General features: G+C 41.8%; 1 protein-coding gene across 2 annotated transcripts; it reads left to right on the top strand.

Moving 5' to 3' along the window:
* Nucleotides 1-1,008: 1,008 nt before the first annotated feature.
* Nucleotides 1,009-19,155, top strand: ifih1 (interferon induced with helicase C domain 1). Of its 2 annotated transcripts, none has more exons than XM_021578585.2 (16): nt 1,009-1,417; nt 3,936-4,110; nt 4,270-4,446; nt 5,898-5,969; nt 8,335-8,555; nt 9,461-9,671; nt 10,788-11,005; nt 12,157-12,258; nt 12,407-12,530; nt 15,421-15,636; nt 15,743-15,999; nt 16,248-16,397; nt 16,641-16,802; nt 16,927-17,120; nt 17,370-17,463; nt 18,014-19,155. In XM_021578585.2, the coding sequence occupies exons 2-16, from the start codon at nt 3,966-3,968 to the stop codon at nt 18,206-18,208; spliced, it is 2,538 nt and encodes an 845-aa protein (XP_021434260.1). In that variant the 5' UTR covers nt 1,009-1,417; nt 3,936-3,965; the 3' UTR covers nt 18,209-19,155.
* The last annotated feature ends 746 nt before the right edge of the window (nt 19,156-19,901 follow it).

The raw sequence follows: 19,901 nt of genomic DNA on the forward strand, positions 1-19,901 counted from the left end.
TAAAGAGTTAAGGTTAGTGGAAGGGTTAAGGTTAGGGTTAGCTAACATGCTAAGTAGGCACAAAGTAGCTAAAAAGTAGTAAGTAGTTGAATTAGCTAAAATTCTAAAGTTGTCCATGATGAAAATTTAACTCAAAACCTTTGGGTTGCTAGATGTTTGCGATATATACCCACCCATCATTTTTACTTAACCATACCAAACATTATATCATACTAAATCGAGTGTCTGAGATTTATGAATAGAATAATACGAAACGCTCTGAGACCGGGCTGGTTTGTTTTGTATTTTGATTGGTCCCTGAATCCATAGGTGGATTCACACCGGTGTTCCTCAATCGTTCCATTTATTGGAAGTTTAGTAGTCAACAGCTCGTTTTTTTTTTTATCAATACATTGCTCTAGTGGTAGGCAATTATATGGCAGTGCTTCCTCGAGACTGCAGTGTCGTCACTAGTTTCCACAGCCACAAAGTAATAAACCTCGCCTATGGAGGGATGTACTGCTTGGAATCTTTACCTACGATAGAAATAAGCTGAAACATTTTTATGTAATTAATTTCATAATTATTTTGGCCAAATTTCATATTCACAAGTGTAAATTTACAAATAAAAAAACACATTTTCTTACCTTGCAAAAAAAAAATTCTTACCTTACAAAAAGAAATTGAACTGTATTTTAAGACAATTAAATACTCTACTAACAAAAAAGCTGTTACAATTATAAGTGTATGTATGTCCCTTAATGTGTAATGTGATGTACCCCCTAGCCCCGCTCCTAGCCCAATTGTCCATTGTGTTCCCACATGTACTTCCTGTATTGATTTGTTGTTAATAAAAAATATATTTTAAAAAATAATAAACCTCGCCTATTTCTACAATGTATCTTCTTAAAATGTTATTTTAAACCTAACCACACTGCTTAACTTATGCCTAACTCTAACCTTAAAATAAGACCAAATAGCTAATTTTAGTTTTCATTAATATTTTGACTTTGTGGCTGTGGTAACTGGTGGAAACCAGATTGAAGAGGGAGAAACGAAACTGAAAGTGCTTGCATTGACGGGAATAGAATCTCGATTGACTCATGTTGATTTAACTATTTGCACTGCAGTTAGCCTACTCTTCCGTGTGCTTTTCTACGTGACTCAGGACTTCGATGTGACCAGGCATTTCGTGTATATCTCTGATCAACCTGATCGATGGCCGCTGACAAAGATAACACCGCCAACATCAGTCTGATTGAGGACTTCAGACCTAGGCTGCGGAAACTCATTGAAATCGAGTTTGTACTGGATCACCTGAACTTCTTAGACAATGACAACAAGGACTTGATCCGAACTAAGGCGAGAAAAGAGAGCAATCTAAAGGCAGTGGATCTACTTATTGATACAATCATCAGGATCCGGCCACTTCCGAAAGGTTGGTTCAGGGAGTTTGTGGATGCACTGTCAGCTGGGGGTTGTAAACATGCTGCCACCTACGTGGAGGATAGCCCTCCATGTCCTGCTCTGGAGGCAGAGAATGACAACTGCGTCAGACTAATTGAACTTCTGTCGCCAAGTCTTTTGGGGATGAAGACTACTGATGTTTGCTGGGACTGTTTTTCTAAAGGTATTCTCACCGCAGAGGACCGTGAAATTGTAAGTAGTTGTATGTGCGTCATCCGGGTTTGGCCGGGGTAGGCCATCATTGTAAATATGAATTTGTTCATAACTGACTTGCCTGGTTAAATAAAAAACGTTTTTTAATTTATTTTTTAACTCTTATTAAATCAGATTATTAATGATGACCTAAATGTACAAGAAGGGTGCAATTTCGGCTCGCAACCAGGGCATTCCTGCATGGCAATATTCTGGATATCCCCTGATTGTCTGTGCGATTTAAAATGTGGGTCAAAAAGGAAATAACAGTATGATCTGCGTTTTTAACTAGCTACCCATTCAGGTCGTTCAAGATTGACATCGAAATTGGACGTCTATCGATGTTTGGAAATTCCTTCAAAACCGGACCCTAGGGGCAACAGTGAGCACAATTACCATCAAGTAGGCTTAGGTTTTGCTAGAGTTGAAAGAGAGCGACCCCGCTCTATGTATTTTACTGGTTTGTGACTCACTGACACCCCTTGGTTAGAGGGGAATAAATCAGACTAAGAGTTAACACACACATGAACTTTACTCACACACAGGAGAAGATGAACATAGTTATGTACATGGGTATGTAAATGTGTATATATGTAGCCAATGTAAAATGGCTAGTTAGTTAGCGGTGGTGCGCGCTAGTGGCGTTTCAATCGGTGACGTCACTTGCTCTGAGACCTTGAAGTAGTGGTTCCCCTTGCTCTGCAAGGGCTGCGGCGTAAAGTCTATACTGTTACATATACATGGGTGTGGTTCTGTAATGAACAGAAACAGATGTATAATAAATATGCTATACACGAGATAAATACACAGGCCCGAATAGATATTTGTAAAGTATGATTTGCAAAGCCAATCCGGGCCTAGAGAGACTGCATGGCTAGAGCATGCACAGACAGGGGTGCGACATATGGCTATTGGTCCGATTGGCTGAAGCCATGAGCTGGAGGTGATATTAATCTCTCATGTGAAGGCCAGAAAGGGTGAGGTTTGGTGGGAGTCAGTCAGCGCAGCTCCAGTCACACATAAACAACAACAAAACATGCAGGGGGATTCTGTGCCAAGAGTGTTATGGGTGGGGGTGGTGGATGGACATAATCCCATGGCTCTGGTCCAAAGGTTTGTTTTAATGTTTTAACCCTATCCCAGACTTTGACCCTTACCGTAACCATTCGGAATGAGTGCCTCAATTTAACCCTTAAAATTTGACATTTTGAGAAATGGAAACGATAGAGTGCAGCAGGAGCAACAATCCCATGACTCTGGATCAGAAGGTTTCGTGTTCGAGGTTTCGTGTTTCGTGACACTGGTTTTAATTTTTATATTAGTGTTTTGGAATTTAAAAAAAATCTATTTGACCTTTTGGAGAAATTAAATGATACAGAGCAGCAGGAGCAACAAAAACACTTTGAAATTTGACTTTTGGAGAATGTGGATGAATGTCTAATTCTGCAGTGAGACCTTGTTGAGCTGTGTACCAGAGTCCTTCTAGAGATAACTATCTAGCTAGCTAGCTAACACACAGTGTCCTTCGCTCCCACCGGGAGGACACCGGTAACACAGCTAGCTAGGACACTGGTAGACCGTGTCCTTCGCCTCCCAAAAACTCAGAATGTATTATTTGTTTCCCTTTTCACCCACATTTTAATAGCATAGACAATCAGAGAAAATCATTTTTGAGCGTGGTATATTTGTCAGTGCCAGAAAGGGAATGTCAAAAAATCGTCAAGATGACATGCGGACCCCAAACAGGCAAATAATGGTGCAGTGTACAACGGTGTACAGAACGGCATCTCTGAATGCACAACGCGTCGGTCCTTCACGGGTGGGCTATTGCAGCAGACGACCACACCGGAATCGACTAAAAACAAGAAGCGTGGGCAGCTATCACCAACACTGGACAGTTGAGGAGTGGGAAAAAGATTGCCTGGTCCAAGGAAACCCGGTTCCTGTTATGTCATGCTGATGGCAGTCAGGATTTGGCTAAGCAGCATGAGTCCATGGCCCCATCCTGCCTGTTGTCAATGGTACAGACTGGTGGCGTAATGGTGTGGGGAATGTTTTCCTAGCACATGTTACATCCCTTGATGACAATTCAGCAATGTTTTACTGTCCCGAAGAATTCACGCTGTTCTGGGGGCACTAGATGGGTGTACCTAATAAACTGTCCGCTTAGTGTATTTATGTAATATATCTCTGGACCAGATGAGGGCAGACTAATGCCACTAACTGCACTGCAGCTTTGATGCGAGTACATAACGCTTACATTAGCCTATTTTTAACCCATTCTATTTCTGTTTTAGATTTTAGCTGAATGTCAAAACCGAGGAAATATGGGTGGTGCTCGTGAACTGCTCAGGAGAATCGTGAGATTCCCGCCCGGATGGTTCTCCACCTTCTTGAAGGCCTTACAGGTCACTGAACACAATGACCTGTGTAAAGAATTGACAGGGGAGTCACCTGGTGATAACTTGATAGGTAAGAATGTATAGATTGCCCATACATTGTCCTTCATGCTAGCCTAAACCATGCTCCTTTGAACTTGAATAGTAGCTTTGAATAAGTTGTAAATATTGACTAGCCTATCCCTGTCTTTTTCTCATCGTGATATAATTTATAACATGACCAATACACCAGATGAGCCAGGTGTCCTGATGGCTGTGAATGAAGCTCCAGGGAATGTGGATCCAATGGTGGAGGAGGGTCCTGTAGAAGCAGCTGGGAAATCTTTTCTCCCAGAGCAGGAGACATTGGATAGCAGTGTGACCAGCATGCATCTGGATGAACCTTCAGAGGCTGACTCAGAAATTGCAGGTGCAATATAACACAGTCATACCCTTTTACTGACCTTTACAGCATTGATCATGAGAGTCAAGGTTGTAGTGCTGGGCCTTTTGTTCATAAAGCGTCTCGTAGTAGGAGTGCTGATCTGGGGTCAGTTTTGCATTTTAGATTATAATTAATGGACACGGGCGACACGCCTGTTCATAGGTCAGCACTCCTCCTCTGAGACGCTTTATGAACACGGGCCCCGGTTGGATATTCAACCTTTAAGGATAAATAAGTAGAGTGCTAGAGGAAGATGCATTGGAGACACATTTTTGAAACACTGAAGCAGTACTAGTTCAAAGCAGTAAATTCAGTTGAAGTCGGAAGTTTACATACGCTTAGGTTGGAGTCATTAAAACTAGTTTTTCAACCACTCCACACATTTCTTGTTTTACAAACTACTATTATTCTAACATTTCACATTCTTAAAATAAAGTGGTGATCCTAACTGACCTAAGACGGGGAATTTTTACTAGGATTAAGTGTCAGGAATTGTGAAAAACTGAGTTCAAATGTATTTGGCTACGATGTATGTAAACTTCCGACTTCAACTGTACAGTATTTATACTGAACAAAAATATAAACACAACATGCAAGGAAGCATAGAAGGAAATCAATCAATTGAAATAAATAAATTATGCCCTAATTTATGGATTTCACATGACTGGGCTAGGGTGCAGCCATGGGTGGGCCTGCAAGGGCATAGGCCCACTCACTTGGGAGCCAGGCCCAGCCAATCAGAAAGAGTTTTTCCTCACAAAAGGGCTTTATTACAGACAGAAATACTTCTCAGTTTCATCAGCTGTCCAGGTGGCTGGTCTCAGATGATACTGCAGGTGAAGAAGCCAGATGTGGCGGTCCTGGGCTGGTATGGTTACATGTGCTTGTGAGGCCGGTTGGACATACTGCCAAATTCTCTAAAATGACGTTGGAGGTGGCTTATGGTAGAGAAATTAACATTAAATTCTCTGGCAACAGCTCTGGTGGACATTCCTGCAGTCAGCATGCTCCCTCAACTTGAGACATCTGTGTCATTGTGTTGTGGGACAAAACTGCACATTTTAGAGTGGCCTTTTATTGTCCCCAGCACAAGGTGCACCTGTGTAATGATCATACTGTTTAATCAGCTTCTTGATATGCCGCATCTGTCAGGTGGATGGATTATCTTGGTAAAGGAGAAATGCTTTACAACAAAACAAAATTAGAGACAAATAAGCTTTTTGTGCGTGTGGAAAATATCTGGGATCTTTTATTTCAGCTCATTAAACATGTGACCAACACTTTACATGTTGCATTTATATTTTGTGCAGTACAAAATCTGTGTAAACAAATGTTAACACATTAAGCTGAAAATATCACATTGAGATGGATGACTTTAACCTTTGAAAATTATTAACACACCAGTTGTGTAAATAATTATTGTTTGATCTTTTTAGACCTATATAGTGGCACAGAAGAACCAATGGAAAATGGGAAACCGGAAAATAGCTTGGATCTCTCAATGTCAGGTAATATTTAATTCACCTTGTCCTGTTCTGTTTCATATGCGGCAATTTTTGGAAAATAGCTCAACCCCTAATCATTCTTTGAACAAAAGTTAGAAACTGTATCTGACATTACCTTAGAAAATAATGCAGTTGGATTATATGTTAGATTCATAGCATAGGCTCTTTTTAAAACATTTTGAACTATTGCGAGTCATCAGACAATCACAAATATAGTCCTACTGTACTCCTCCACCATGTACAAAATGGGGAACCATCAAAGTCACACTTGAAGGGCCATCCCTCACTCTAGTCTGCAGTTTTGGATTAAGTTAGCAGCACTTGTACTTTGTCCTTTAGCATTAATCTTGAAACGATAATGGTGGAATCAGTTGAACACTTTTGGGAATGAGTGATTGAATGCTGGAACTATATAGGAGAAGGAGAGGGCACTTGCAAAGCTTGCTCAAATGAAGGCCAAATGTGCAATGAAATCCGGTCTGCTATTCCGTTCATATGTTTACCTCAAGTTCCTCACTCAGTCAAATTTCCTGAAAAGTTATTGTTGTTGTTTCTTCTCAACCTGCTGTGATGTTAGTCTTACGTTGCATCATGTCCTCGTGACATTCTCTGAAAGCTCTCATTGTTTTATGGGTTTAAAACATTCCATAATATCTGTCAGGACCTCGACCAATCGCATTTCCGAACCATGTGTTGCGCTGATGAATAATACAGATCCCTAAAAATAATTAGATTCATTTGTAATTATAGTAAAGGTATAATAAGCATTGTTGCTTGTACTTTAGTTAACCTTTTTGAATATGATAGAATGAAAGGAACTTTCTATTGGTTTTTCCATTTGGAGGAGAATCCATAGTTTGGGTGAGAGAGAAATGGAATGAGAGACAAGTTTGAATGGAAGAGTACCCTAGAGCCTATCCTATTTGGCTCAGAGAGTATGTTCCATGTGTATCGTGACAAGCCACACAGGTTAAAGAGGACGGAGCATAGCCAAAGCTCCCAATTACAAACACATGCTATTTAGAGTCCAAATAGGGACTAAAGGAAGAGTTGGATGTTGTTACATGGTTATGATTCAGTAATATGCCAAGAGTGCGCAAAGCTGTCATCAAGGCAAAGGGTGGCTACTTTGAAGAATATAAAATCTAAAATATATTTTGATTTAACACTTTTTTTTGGTTCCATATTTATTTCATATTTCTTCACTACTATTCTACAATGTAAGACATAGTCAAATAAAGAAAAACCCTGGAATGAGTAGGTACTGGTACTGTATGTTAGACAGTGATGCCTTGGGTTGCCACATGTTTCACACGCTTGAAATCAATTTAAGTATGAAGGAATTTGCCCTTTTAGAGGCAACACTTTTAGTTTTCTCACCTCACATAAAACAAGGTGACTGATTAGTTCACTTTAATAGGCTTTTTATAAATCAGCCAATTGATATTTATGCCATGATTCCGCCACAAGGGGTCTGTGACATCATGATGATGATGCGGAGTGATGAGTCATGGGACGTCAATGTTACGTGGCAGATGAGCCAGCAGGAGGCCTCGGCCAGGTGAAGCCTAACACACCGACGCTGACAGCTCCTGTCACTCAAACCAGCCTCTGATGACACCACTGTGTGCCTGTTTGTATTGCCTTTAGTTTGAGTTACTCTCAATCTTGCTTACATTACTCTGCCATCGAGACCGTGAGTCACCATATTCAGCCACATGTTGGGGATTTTTTATTTATTTAGCTACTCTGGAAGTTGGGCAGAATGCCTGATGTGAGCAGATCCAATACATATGGGGATATGGTGCGTTTCCATAAACCAGTTGCATGTGTGCTCTGCGGCTTAAAGAAGACATTGGGAGTACTTAATTAAAATACAGTATATTGCATTCTGCTTTCTCCATCATACGGAAAAACACTCTGTGTGGGATTCATATCTTATTGACATGGCATTAACCATGGTGGAATCTCCTCTCTAATAAGTCTGGGATTTGCTGATAAAAGACCAGGAGACCACAACGTTCACTGTCACTGTCTATTTCCTGTTGAGTTTAGGACACCATATCTCTCCGTTGGTTTTTGTTGCCGGAGTCCAATTTAATAATGCTACTTGAGACAAAACCTCTAACATACAATGTATGCGTAGGGAGATTAAAATGTTTTCCTTGTAGTTATACATGGAAGCACACCTGCTTTTCCCATAACATAGACTGACCAGGTGAATCCAGGTGAAAGCTATGATCCCTTTTATATGTCACTTGTTAAATCCACTTCAATCAATGTAGGTGTAGGGGAGATAAAGAAGGATTTTCAGGGTGCTGATGTGGACAACAATTTTGATCTGAACCTCGCTCCTCTGCTCTAACAGGCTGTATTGCCCCTGCTGCTGAAAGCCCCCCAAAAGCTGTCATTGTTCTTCGAGATTATCAGATGGACGTGGCCAGGCCCGCCTTGGAGGGAAAAAACATCATCATATGCCTCCCGACAGGAAGTGGTAAAACCAGAGTTGCTGTCTATATTACCAAAGAACATCTGGACAGCAGGAGGAAAGAGGGCCGACCAGGGAAAGTGGTCGTCTTGGTTAACAAGGTACTCCAGTTTCCCATACAATATTCCCATGCACACAACCTGTCTGTACTGTATGTGTGTGTATTGTAACACACTGTAGCAAGGCCTATAGAGATCACAAAGAAAGCTGCTAGCACAGTACAGTACTGGGCGTGACAGTCTCTACTCTTCACAAATAATGAACTTTAAGAGTAATAGAATACACCACTTTACAACATTTCAGTTTGGCACAGACATTCCCATGTTCTTTTTCTATATTGGAAAAAACATTGTCATATCACATCTAGCACGGTTCACATGTAGGGTATGCGGGTACTCATTTTGGGTGCCGGTACTGTTAATATTTAAGTGCAGGAGCTTCACAATACTTTTGAGCTAATATTATATGAGGTGCATGAAGTCCAGCAGTAGAACAATGTAGGTCCCTGTACTCAGCTCCAGTGAGCTCCTGCCCAAGTCGAGCACTGCTTATAAACGATGCACACCCCTACAAGTGTGACTGTGTTATGGAGTTACTTAGTGTTCTTTTTCTCAGCATCTAAAATGTACATCCCGATCCAATTTGAGAAATTAATTAAATAAAACACACAACATGATATGCATCTTCATTGAAGTAGAAATCACTTTTCTAGTACTGTTTTTGGCAGGAAAGTGAGTACCTCCACAAACTCAAAAACACTGAATATGTCATCTTGTATGCACGCATTATTGTAACACACGTCCAATTTGTCAGTCTAAACCATTTTTAAAAATGAACTCTGTTCATAAGTTGTTGTACTTTCAAACATAAAGAACTGTGCATATGCACCAGCTAAGTGCATACTGACAGTGAGAAATACAGTATAGCTTTATTTTTAGAGGCAGACCCTCACATATTGAATGTGAGTAACCTCTAGTCTTTCTAATAATGATATGTTCTCCTTCAGGTGCCCCTGGTCGAGCAGCATTACTCCACAGAGTTCTGGAAGTTCCTTAAAAACAAATACAAAGTTGAGAGGGTCAGTGGGGACTCCCAGCTCAAAATCTCCTTCACAGACATTGTCCAGAAAAACGATATTGTCATCTGTACAGCCCAGCTTCTGGAGAACTACTTGGAAAGGGCTCACAGTGGAGATGACGATGGGATTAAACTTTCAGGTTCGGCATCATTTTCTTGAATTGAGTTTCCTAATCACTAAATCTGGGATGGGAGTAATGTTAATGGGAAACGTATCTGCAGTAAGCTAGGCATGTTTATGTAAAACTTTGACCGTGGGTTTTTATCTCCGCCTTAGTCCAAAGTCAGCTTGCTGGCCACAGCTATGGACGTTAGCGAGGTTTCGAATTGGAAAGTAAACAGGACGTGTCTCCTCTGAGAATTAATTTGACAGGTTCTTGTCAGTCAGTTGCTTCCGGCTCTCCTGCTTGCTCTTGCTGGCACTCGCCAGTCCAAGGTGGAATTTCCCTCGGTGTAACATATGCTGTTTGTTGAAACGCCTGAGAGGGTTAGATTTTTTTTCTTCTTCTGGTGCTTTCCAGGCCACACGTCTGTTCAAGCCATCAGTGTGTGGCTGATCAAATTCACATGAGAGCCTCTGTCACTGCATCAGACTGAATGTTCCACTCCAGACTCTTATGCCCTCTGGGGATGAGAATTATAGCACTTCTGTTTTGAAGTTGTATTTGTGGATGTTCATACCTCGTCACACGTCTCCCGGTGCTGTGAAATACACATTTAAACCTTTCTGAGAAATGGACTCTAGTGACACAGCAGTCAGGCAGTGTGGTGGAAAATGCATCGCAGACTTCCTAGAAAAGTAGTGGTTAGTGTGTGAGGGCCTCAGACATCGAGCCACACCAGGAAGTGTGTAATTTGTGGGTGTCAATAAGCCACTTAAGTATATTTACAGCACTAGCATTATGGGAGACAAAACAAAGGGACTGTTGAAATCAGGTAGTAAAGCTAGAGCCAAATATTGTTCCTAAGAGCCCTACAGCAATGTAACCAGACCCACGGCACAATGTAATGGAGGAGGAGACAAAATGATCAGCAGACCAATCTGGCCTGGGCGGAAGCTTTTCTACGGTCTATGAGGGTCAGACGGTTTTAGATTGTTGAATGAGTCACAGCAGGAACGTTTGCAATTTGATGAAATGTACTCCAGCTGTCTCCTATATCCATTATATGACACGTTCTTACGTTAAACCAATATGTTTCATTTTGTCTTCCAACAATCACATTGAGTGTCTTTGCTCCGCATTTCCGCCGTGTAGATTTGTCACTAATTGTGATCGATGAGTGCCACCACACACAGAAGGGAGGAGTCTATAACCACATCATGATCCGCTACCTCAAGCAGAAGCACAAGAACGCCAAGTTAAAGAAAGAGCAGAAGGATACAGTGGCCATCCCACAGATCCTAGGCTTGACCGCCTCACCCGGCGTCGGGGGAGCCAAGAAAATTGAAAAAGCAGAAGAGCATATTCTACGAGTAAATACCATACACTACTACTAGGCTACATCTCTTTTTTTCTCTCTCCCTCTTTCTCATTCTCTCTCTCTCTAGACACACACCCTCGTCATTCTCATTCTTGCCCTTCCTCTTTCATTAAGCACTTTCCTCCCTCCCTGTCAAGCCCCACCCGCCCTTTGTCCCTCCCTCATTCAGTTACTACTCTGCTAAGTGCTCACCCCTGCTCAGCCAAGCTGTTTCCAATGTTCCACATGGCCTCCGCACTCCAGGCAGCCGTAAACCTCACCATGCCTTTTTTAACCATGCCTACGTTGGGCTCCTGAGTGGCGCAGCGGTCTAAGGCACTGCATCTCAGTGCTAGAGGCGTCACTACAGACACCCTGGTTCGAATCTAGGCTGGATCACAACCAGGCCGTGATTGGGAGCCCCTTCGCGCGGCGCACAATTGGCCCAGCGGCGTCCTCGTTTGGTCGGGGTAGGCCGTCATTGTAAATAAGAATTTGTTCTTAATGACTTGCCTAGTTAAATAAAGGTTAAATAAAAACTTGTTTCACCACACAGGAAAGAATTGGAAACAGCTTTTGGTTTTAACTCTCAATGGGTCACACTGAAGTGGTGATGCAAAGTAATGTTATTGTTATTTTATTTGAATATACTCAGTGGTGTAAAGTACTTAGGAAGTACTTTAAAGTATTTTTACTTAAGTTGTTTTTTTGGGGGTGTCTGTACTTTACTATTTCTACTCCATTCTTGTGCTTTTTACTCCATACATCTTCCCTGGCAGCCAAAAGTACTCTTTATATTTTGAATGCTTAGCAGGACAGGAAAATGGTCCAATTCATGCACTTATTAAGAGACCATCCCCGGTCATCCCTACTGCCTCTGATCTGGCGGACTCACTAAACATATGTGCTTCGTTTGTAAATGCTGTCTTGAGTCATTTTCTACTAAGGTATCTTTACTTTTACTTAAGTATGACAATTGGGTACTTTTTCCACCACTGAATATAATGTGTGATTGATTAATAGAACACTACTTTGGAAGTACAGTATTGCATTGCTAAGCTTTGTGACTGTATTACAGAGGACAGGTGGTTTCTAATAAAACCTCATGGTATTTGTTTTTTATGTTTTTGCTCATTGGTTCAATTCATGTTCTGTCTATTGTAGATCTGCGCAAACTTGGACGCATACAAAATAATGACGGGGAACCTTGGGGAAAACAAAAAAGAACCGCACAAAAAAATTGCCACTGCCGAAGAGAGAAAAGAGGTACTCTTTAAAAAAAAGAATAATCATTTTATTCCCAGTAGAGAGAGATGTGGATTTTCATGAAATAATATATATATACATCATCCTGAGTTTTTGAAGTGTGTAAATGTATTTATGTGCTTACATCTGTTTAATTATCTCTTGTCAGGATCCCTTTGGCGATGTTCTCAAAGGAGTCATGAATGCCATTCACATCCATGCTGAACTGAACCCTACCTGTGACCTAGGCACCCAGAACTATGAGCAGTGGGTGGTCCAGAAAGAACAAAATGGTAAGGGAACACATTTATTTTCATGTTCTTTTGTACTGGAGGGCTACTAATAAGAGGCGTGACCTAAATATATTTCAACCATTCTCTATACCAAGTGTCATAGCTGAATAAATAGACACCCTGTTATACCCCAACAGTATACTGAACAAAAATATAAATGCAGCATGTAAAGTGTCGGTCCCATGTTTCATGAGCTGAAATAAAAGATCCCAGAAAGATCCCATTTCTCCGATGCCAAGACAGTCCATCCACCTGACAGGTGTGGCATATCAAGAAGCGGATTAAACAGCATGATCATTACACAGGTGCACCTTGTGCTGTGGACAATAAAAGGCCACTTAAAATTAGCATTTTTGTCACACAACCACAATGCCACAGATGTCTCAAGTTTTGAGGGAGCATACAATTGGCATGCTGACTGCAGGAATGTCCACCAGAGCTGTTGCCAGAGAATTCAATGTTAATGTCTCTACCTTAAAACGTTGTTTTAGAGAATTTGTCAGTACGTCCAACCGATCTCACAACTGCCGACCACGTGTAACTACGTCAGTCCATGACCTCCACAGCCGGCTTCTTTGCCTGCGTTTGAAACCAGCCAGCCGGACAGCTGATGAAACTGTGAGTTTGTACAACCAAAGAATTTCTGCACAAACTGTCAGAAACCATCTCAGGGAAGCTCATCTGCTGGCTCGTCGTCCTCACCAGGGTCTTGACCTGACTGCAGTTCTGCGCCGTAACGAGATCCTGAGGCCCATTGTCGTGCCATTCTTCCACTGCCATTAACTCATGTTTCATCATGATAATCCACATCCCATGTCGCAAGGACACAATTCTTGGAAGCATAAAATGTTATAGTTCTTCCATGCCCAGCATTCTCACAAGACACACATTGAGCGAGTTTGGGATGCTCTGGATCGACTTGTACGACAGTGTGTTCCAGTTCCCAGAATATCCAGAAACTTCGCACAGCCATTGAAGAGGAGTGGGACAACATTCCACAGGCCACAATCAACAGCCTGATCAACTCTATGCGAAGGAGATGTGTCGCACTACATGAGGCAAAGGGTGGTCACACCAGATACTGACTAGATTTCTGATCCACAACCTTTTTTAAGGTATCTGTGACTAACAGATACATATCTGTATTCCCAGTCGTGAAATCTATAGATTAGGGCCTAATTTATTTATTTAAACTGACTGATTTGCTTATATGAACTGTAACTCAGTAAAATATTTGAAATTGTTGCATGTTGCATTTATACACTGCTCAAAAAATAAAAGGAACACTAAAATAACACATCCTAGATCTGAATGAATGAAATATTCTTATTAAATACATTTTTCTCTACATAGTTGAATGTGCTGACAACAAAATCACACAAATTATCAATGGAAATCAAATTTATCAACCCATGGAGGTCTGGATTTGGAGTCACACTCAAAATTAAAGTGGAAAACCACACTACAGGCTGATCCAACTTTGATGTAATGTCCTTAAAACAAGTCAAAATGAGGCTCAGTAGTGTGTGTGGCCTCCACGTGCCTGTATGACCTCCCTACAACACCTGGGCATGCTCCTGATGAGGTGGCGGATGGTCTCCTGAGGGATCTCCTCCCAGATCTGGACTAAAGCATCCGCCAACTCCTGGACAGTCTGTGGTGCAACGTGGCGTTATTGGATGGAGCGAGACATGATGTCCCAGATGTGCTCAATTGGATTCAGGTCTGGGGAACGGGCGGGCCAGTCCATAGCTTCAATGCCTTCCTCTTGCAGGAACTGCTGACACACTCCAGCCACATGAGGTCTAGCATTGTCTTGCATTAGGAGGAACCCAGGGCCAACCGCACCAGCATATGGTCTCACAAGGGGTCTGAGGATCTCATCTCGGTACCTAATGGCAGTCAGGCTACCTCTGGCGAGCACATGGAGGGCTGTGCGGCCCCCCCAAAGAAATGCCACCCCACACCATGACTGACCCACCGCCAAACCGGTCATGCTGGAGGATGTTGCAGGCAGCAGAACGTTCTCCACAGCGTCTCCAGACTCTGTCATGTCTGTCACATGTGCTCAGTGTGAACCAGCTTTCATCTGTGAAGAGCACAGGGCGCCAGTGGCGAATTTGCCACTCTTGGTGTTCTCTGGCAAATGCCAAACGTCCTGCACGGTGTTGGGCTGTAAGCACAACCCTCACCTGTGGACGTTGGGCCCTCATACCACCCTCATGGAGTCTGTTTCTGACTGTTTGAGCAGACACATGCACATTTGTGGCCTGCTGGAGGTCATTTTGCAGGGCTCTGGCAGTGCTCCTCCTGCTCCTCCTTGCACAAAGGCAGAGGTAGCGGTCCTGCTGCTGGGTTGTTGCCCTCCTACGGCCTCCTCCACGTCTCCTGATGTACTGGCCTGTCTCCTGGTAGCGCCTCCATGCTCTGGACACTACGCTGACAGACACAGCAAACGTTCTTGCCACAGCTCGCATTGATGTGCCATCCTGGATGAGCTGCACTACCTGAGCCACTTGTATGGGTTGTAGACTCCGTCTCATGCTACCACTAGAGTGAAAGCACCGCCAGCATTCAAAAGTGACCAAAACATCAGCCATGAAGCATAGGAACTGAGAAGTGGTCTGTGGTCACCACCTGCAGAACCACTCCTTTATTGGGGGTGTCTTGCTAATTGCCTATAATTTCCACCTGTTGTCTATTCCATTTGCACAACAGCATGTGAAATGTATTGTCAATCAGTGTTGCTTCCTAAGTGGACAGTTTGATTTCACAGAAGTGTGATTGACTTGGAGTTACATTGTGTTGTTTAAGTGTTCCCTTTATTTTTTTGAGCAGTGTATTTTTGTTCAGTGTAAGTTCCTAAGCAACTATCGATGTTTTCCTACAGCTGCAAAAGAGGAGAATCAAAAAGTGCGAGTTTGTGCTGAGCATCTACGGCAGTACAACGAGGCCCTGTACCTAGGCAAAACCATCCGCATGTGGGATGCCTTCAGCTTCCTGGACAAATACTTTGACGAGGAGCTGAAGAAGAAAGTGGCCCCAGAGGACGAGGAGGCCATCATTAAGACTGATACAGAGCGATTCCTTTTCACACTCTTTAAAGGTAGCTTACTGTACATCTAATGTTTTGAGTACATTGTAATGTAGCCCTACATAGATATCTGGGAGTTTATTTTTCACGGCTTTCTTCAAAATCTACTTTCTTGCAGATAGCAAAGTGAAACTGCAGGAGTTGGCTAAGCTTCCCCAGTATGAAAATAATAGCCTAGCTAAGCTGAGAACCAAAATCCTGCATGAATTTACATCTAGAGAAAAGGCTAGAGGGATCATTTTTACGAAAACCCGTCGCAGTGCCATCGCATTAGCTCAATGGGTTCAGGAGAACTCCAAGTTCGAGGAGGTCGGAGTAAAAGCTTGCCATGTGATTGGAGGAGGAGGCCAGAGTGTCGTGAAACCAATGACCGCTGTGAGTGCACGGTTTCACATTTTACAAAGGCTGGCTGTCAGCCAAGTCTGCTTTTTATACTTAAATAGATCACTTTGAAAACATTCACTGTGAAAATGTACTAAAGTGGATGACAGTAGTATTACATCAAATTGGTTCATCTTTGTTTGACTAATGCACACTGTCATATACATCCTCTTCTGTGTAAAGTTGTGCTTAATTACATTGTATTGAATAATATATATTTTGCCCACGTTTGTGTTTCTCAGGCAGAACAAAGGGATGTTTTGAACAAGTTTCAGAATGCGGAGATCAACTTGCTGATTGCAACAACAGTGGCTGAAGAGGGTCTGGACATAGCAGCATGTAACTTTGTGATACGATATGAGCTTGTGACCAATGAGATCGCTATGATTCAGGTCAGTAATTTAAAGGTTAACTGGCTTTGCCAAAAACATGTCAATATCCACAGTGTCATTTATTAACTAAGAACTATGAACTTAGATTCTGTATCGTCTGCTAACTCTTTTGGTATGCGCCAAATAAATAGTATTCACTGGTTAGCAGACGACGTACTCACTGTATCACTCAATCCGCGCTCACTTCAAGCGCTCACTGCCATGGTTTAATGAGAACATGTTTACTGTGTTTGTGTCTTGTAGGCCCGAGGCAGAGGCAGAGCTGAGGACAGTAGTTATACCTTAGTGGCAGGGGAGGGTTCTGGGGTCGCTGAACGAGAGAGTGTCAACGAGTACCGTGAGAAGATGATGAGCAAAGCTATCGATAAAGTCAAGAAATTAGATCAAGAGGAATATGAAAAGAGGGTAAGTCTCCTCTCAACTCTTAACTGCCAGCTTGATATTAAATGAAATATTTTAAGATTTGATTTCTTAAACCTAGTTGAGTAACGTCAAAAAAAGAAATGATGTTTTAATTGTTTGTTGCAAGATTAAAGAATTCCAGATTCAGGCGATCATGGAGGAAAGAGTGCGAACAACCAAGAAGAAGCAGAAAGGAATGAAAAAGGAGAGCCCGTCCAAAGTGAAGTTCAGTTGTAGAAGCTGCAACAAACCAGTCTGCTCAGGGGAAGATGTTGAAATCATTGAAAATATGCACAGAGTCAACGTAACACCCCAATTTAAGTATGTTCTGCTGCAAACAGCTGCCCTCTTGTCAAAGTAACCCAACCTGTGCAAGTTTGTAGCCTACTATACAGTACACGGTTGTTGGTAAAGATGTGTAGTACACACGTTCTAGCATTAGAAAACTAAAAGATATACCCCAAACCCCTATATTCACATTTTAAAATCCTTGCCTTGAGTCTGCATACAGCCCCTCAACCACAGATGTCAGTTATTATTGAAACCATGTCTGTTCTCTCTCTTTTGCAGGGAACTTTTCATTCAAAGAGAAAACACCTCACTTGTTAAAAGGCTACTGGACTACGAGTCCAATGGTTTCATAGCATGCAAAGACTGTGGACAGGTAGGCCTATGCCCTGTCCTAATTCTGTAAAGAGAGAAAGACGTTGGTGTTGACCTATAATAGACAACAATTGACGTTAAAGTTTGAAAGGCACTTGCCAATCTAGCAACTAAGGAGTCGTTTTTTCTTTTCGGTTGCCTAAAAATGTACATTTGCTTTTTACATCCAGGAGAGCCACATATGGCCTACCTTACACCTACACATATGGGAGGAATCAGAAAGATCAGTACTGGAATTATTGTATTTTGGTTGTTATCAGTAAAAGATTCTCAGAGCAGGCTCAACTTGTCCGACTGCCATAAAGTGTCTTGTCTTTCACTTAAACAATTGGGAGAAACCCAAGCGATCAGTTTTAGGCTACTAGAATTCTTTCTGTTTGGTTGTTTTCAGAGCAGGCTCAACTTGTGTGATTGCTTAGTTAATTTGCCCAAGGCAATAGGGCAACCCTTAATGTCAATCCCTGAATAGATATTCAAACATTTCAATCTATATCCACTGTAAGTGCATGTTACAAAGCCAACTGTCCACTCACGTCGATTTCTTCCTGCAGAGGTGGGGTTCAATGATGCTCTACCGTGGAATCGAGTGTCCCTGTCTTCACGTCAAGAACTTCCTGGTGACGTATGATGAAAAGAGGAAGAACGTCAACAAGTGGAGCGAGCTGGGTATCCAGTTACCTGCCTTTGACTATGCTGAACACGCTCGATCTGTGGCCGAAAGCTCAGAGGATGAAGAATCAATGTAATAATATGGTAACGACAAGGATTTTTTTGCGAAAAGTAAGAAGCAAAACAAATGCATGCAGCTCCGTGTATCTGTGGTAGTTGGATTGAATAAATCAGCCTTACATTTTCAGTTGAAGTTGCACACGTGCAAGCTTTTACAATGTGACTTTGCTCATATCTTTTTAATTGCGAAAGCCGTCATTGATGCAGTGTGATACGGGGGGTTTCAGGTGTCTTACAAGCTGCTGCTTTTAATTGTCATGAATGAATCATTGTATTATTCAATTTATTGTCAATGGCTATCAGTAAATGTTGAATCAAATGAATAATGTGCTTTTCTGATTGAAAAAAAAGATTGTGGAGAAAACATGACGTTACTATGTGCCCTAGATATCTCCATGCTTAATCACTGATTGGGGAAAACGGGTTCAGCAGGAAGAGCGATTACTAGTTGAATATGGTGTGCAAACATTTTCTTTTAAAAACACTTCTAATCTGTGCTCCTAGACGAGCTGTTGTTGTGTCAGACACCGCATACGTCATGAATGGGTCAAACTAAAGATGAAATTGAACTTCTCGACACACTTCCTCTCCCTTGGGATCCGCTGGTGTTTTCCCGGACCCTATGGTCCGCACCGGTCAGCACACGTTTATGTTTAGATCTAACACACTAGACAGGTGGGTTTTTTTTGTGTGTATTGTCGGTAAATTCACTTATCACTTTGCCCAATGTCACAGGTGTGACCTGTCCAGGGGTATGGTGATGTGTTGTCCTGGCTACTGTGACTTGATAGTTCAGGGAGTAATAAAATGACAAAGTATGGGTGCCCACGTGATTACTTCTTTCTTCTTCATTGTTTAGTTTAATCCTAAATTCATAGCTTTCAAAATATTTCCATAATACAAATGTCTGCAATGTGTAAAGTGTATGAGACAATAAATTGAGCAGGCAATTTGCCTCAATGTGTGTTTGCTTTCAATCCTCTCTGTCACTTGGCACACCCCTGCATGGAATAAACTGTATATACTTTGCAGACATACAAATGAATGTTTGTTTATTCACAAAATGCCTAGAACTCCACAACTTGCGAATGTATTCTATATAATTCCAAAGGTTGCCCATGTTCACTGATAATAACTGGACTACTTATGATATGTGGTGAATGGAAAAGTCACTTCGTAAATCTTGGCAAATTCAGCGCCCTTTGAAAGTTATTTGGGCTGCTGACTTTGAAGGGGCATCCCTGACTAGTATGCCTTACAATTTCCAGATTAATAAAGGATGCCAAGTGCAACTTTAATTGGAAGGAGTAACATATACTGTATACATTTTTTGGGGTGCTTAAGTTCAGATTTTTCTGCGTTATGTTAAATATTTGACATCCAGAGAGTGTGCGATGAAGTTGACTTGTCATTCCACTAGCGGATGAATGCCTATACAGAATCGGTGCTACTACGGTCAGTAAAACTAATTCACATTAGAAATACATACAAATTGTGTTTTTAAATGAATTTAACGGGAAGCCTCATCAAAATGATCTTGAAAAATACCTCACAAATGTTTTGTTGCTAATACATGTAAAGAAATCCCGTTTCAGCATTGTCAAGCATCATGTTGCCTTGTCTCGTTTTATGCAGGTGTTCATTATCAATAGGTGAATAAGACAGAAATTTTACTTTTTGAGAGACACATGAGCAAAACGGGGTCACTTC

Source organism: Oncorhynchus mykiss, chromosome 22, assembly GCF_013265735.2.
Source record: "Oncorhynchus mykiss isolate Arlee chromosome 22, USDA_OmykA_1.1, whole genome shotgun sequence".
NCBI classification, from domain to species: domain Eukaryota; kingdom Metazoa; phylum Chordata; class Actinopteri; order Salmoniformes; family Salmonidae; genus Oncorhynchus; species Oncorhynchus mykiss.

Coding starts and splice junctions, on each gene's coding strand:
- ifih1 (XM_021578585.2), top strand. CDS start 3,966: ATGGGTGGTGCTCGTGAACTGCTCAGGAGAATCGTGAGATTCCCGCCC. Junction 9,672..10,787: donor CGATGGGATTAAACTTTCAG/GTTCGGCATCAT, acceptor TCCGCCGTGTAG/ATTTGTCACTAATTGTGATC. Junction 16,000..16,247: donor TCGTGAAACCAATGACCGCT/GTGAGTGCACGG, acceptor TGTGTTTCTCAG/GCAGAACAAAGGGATGTTTT.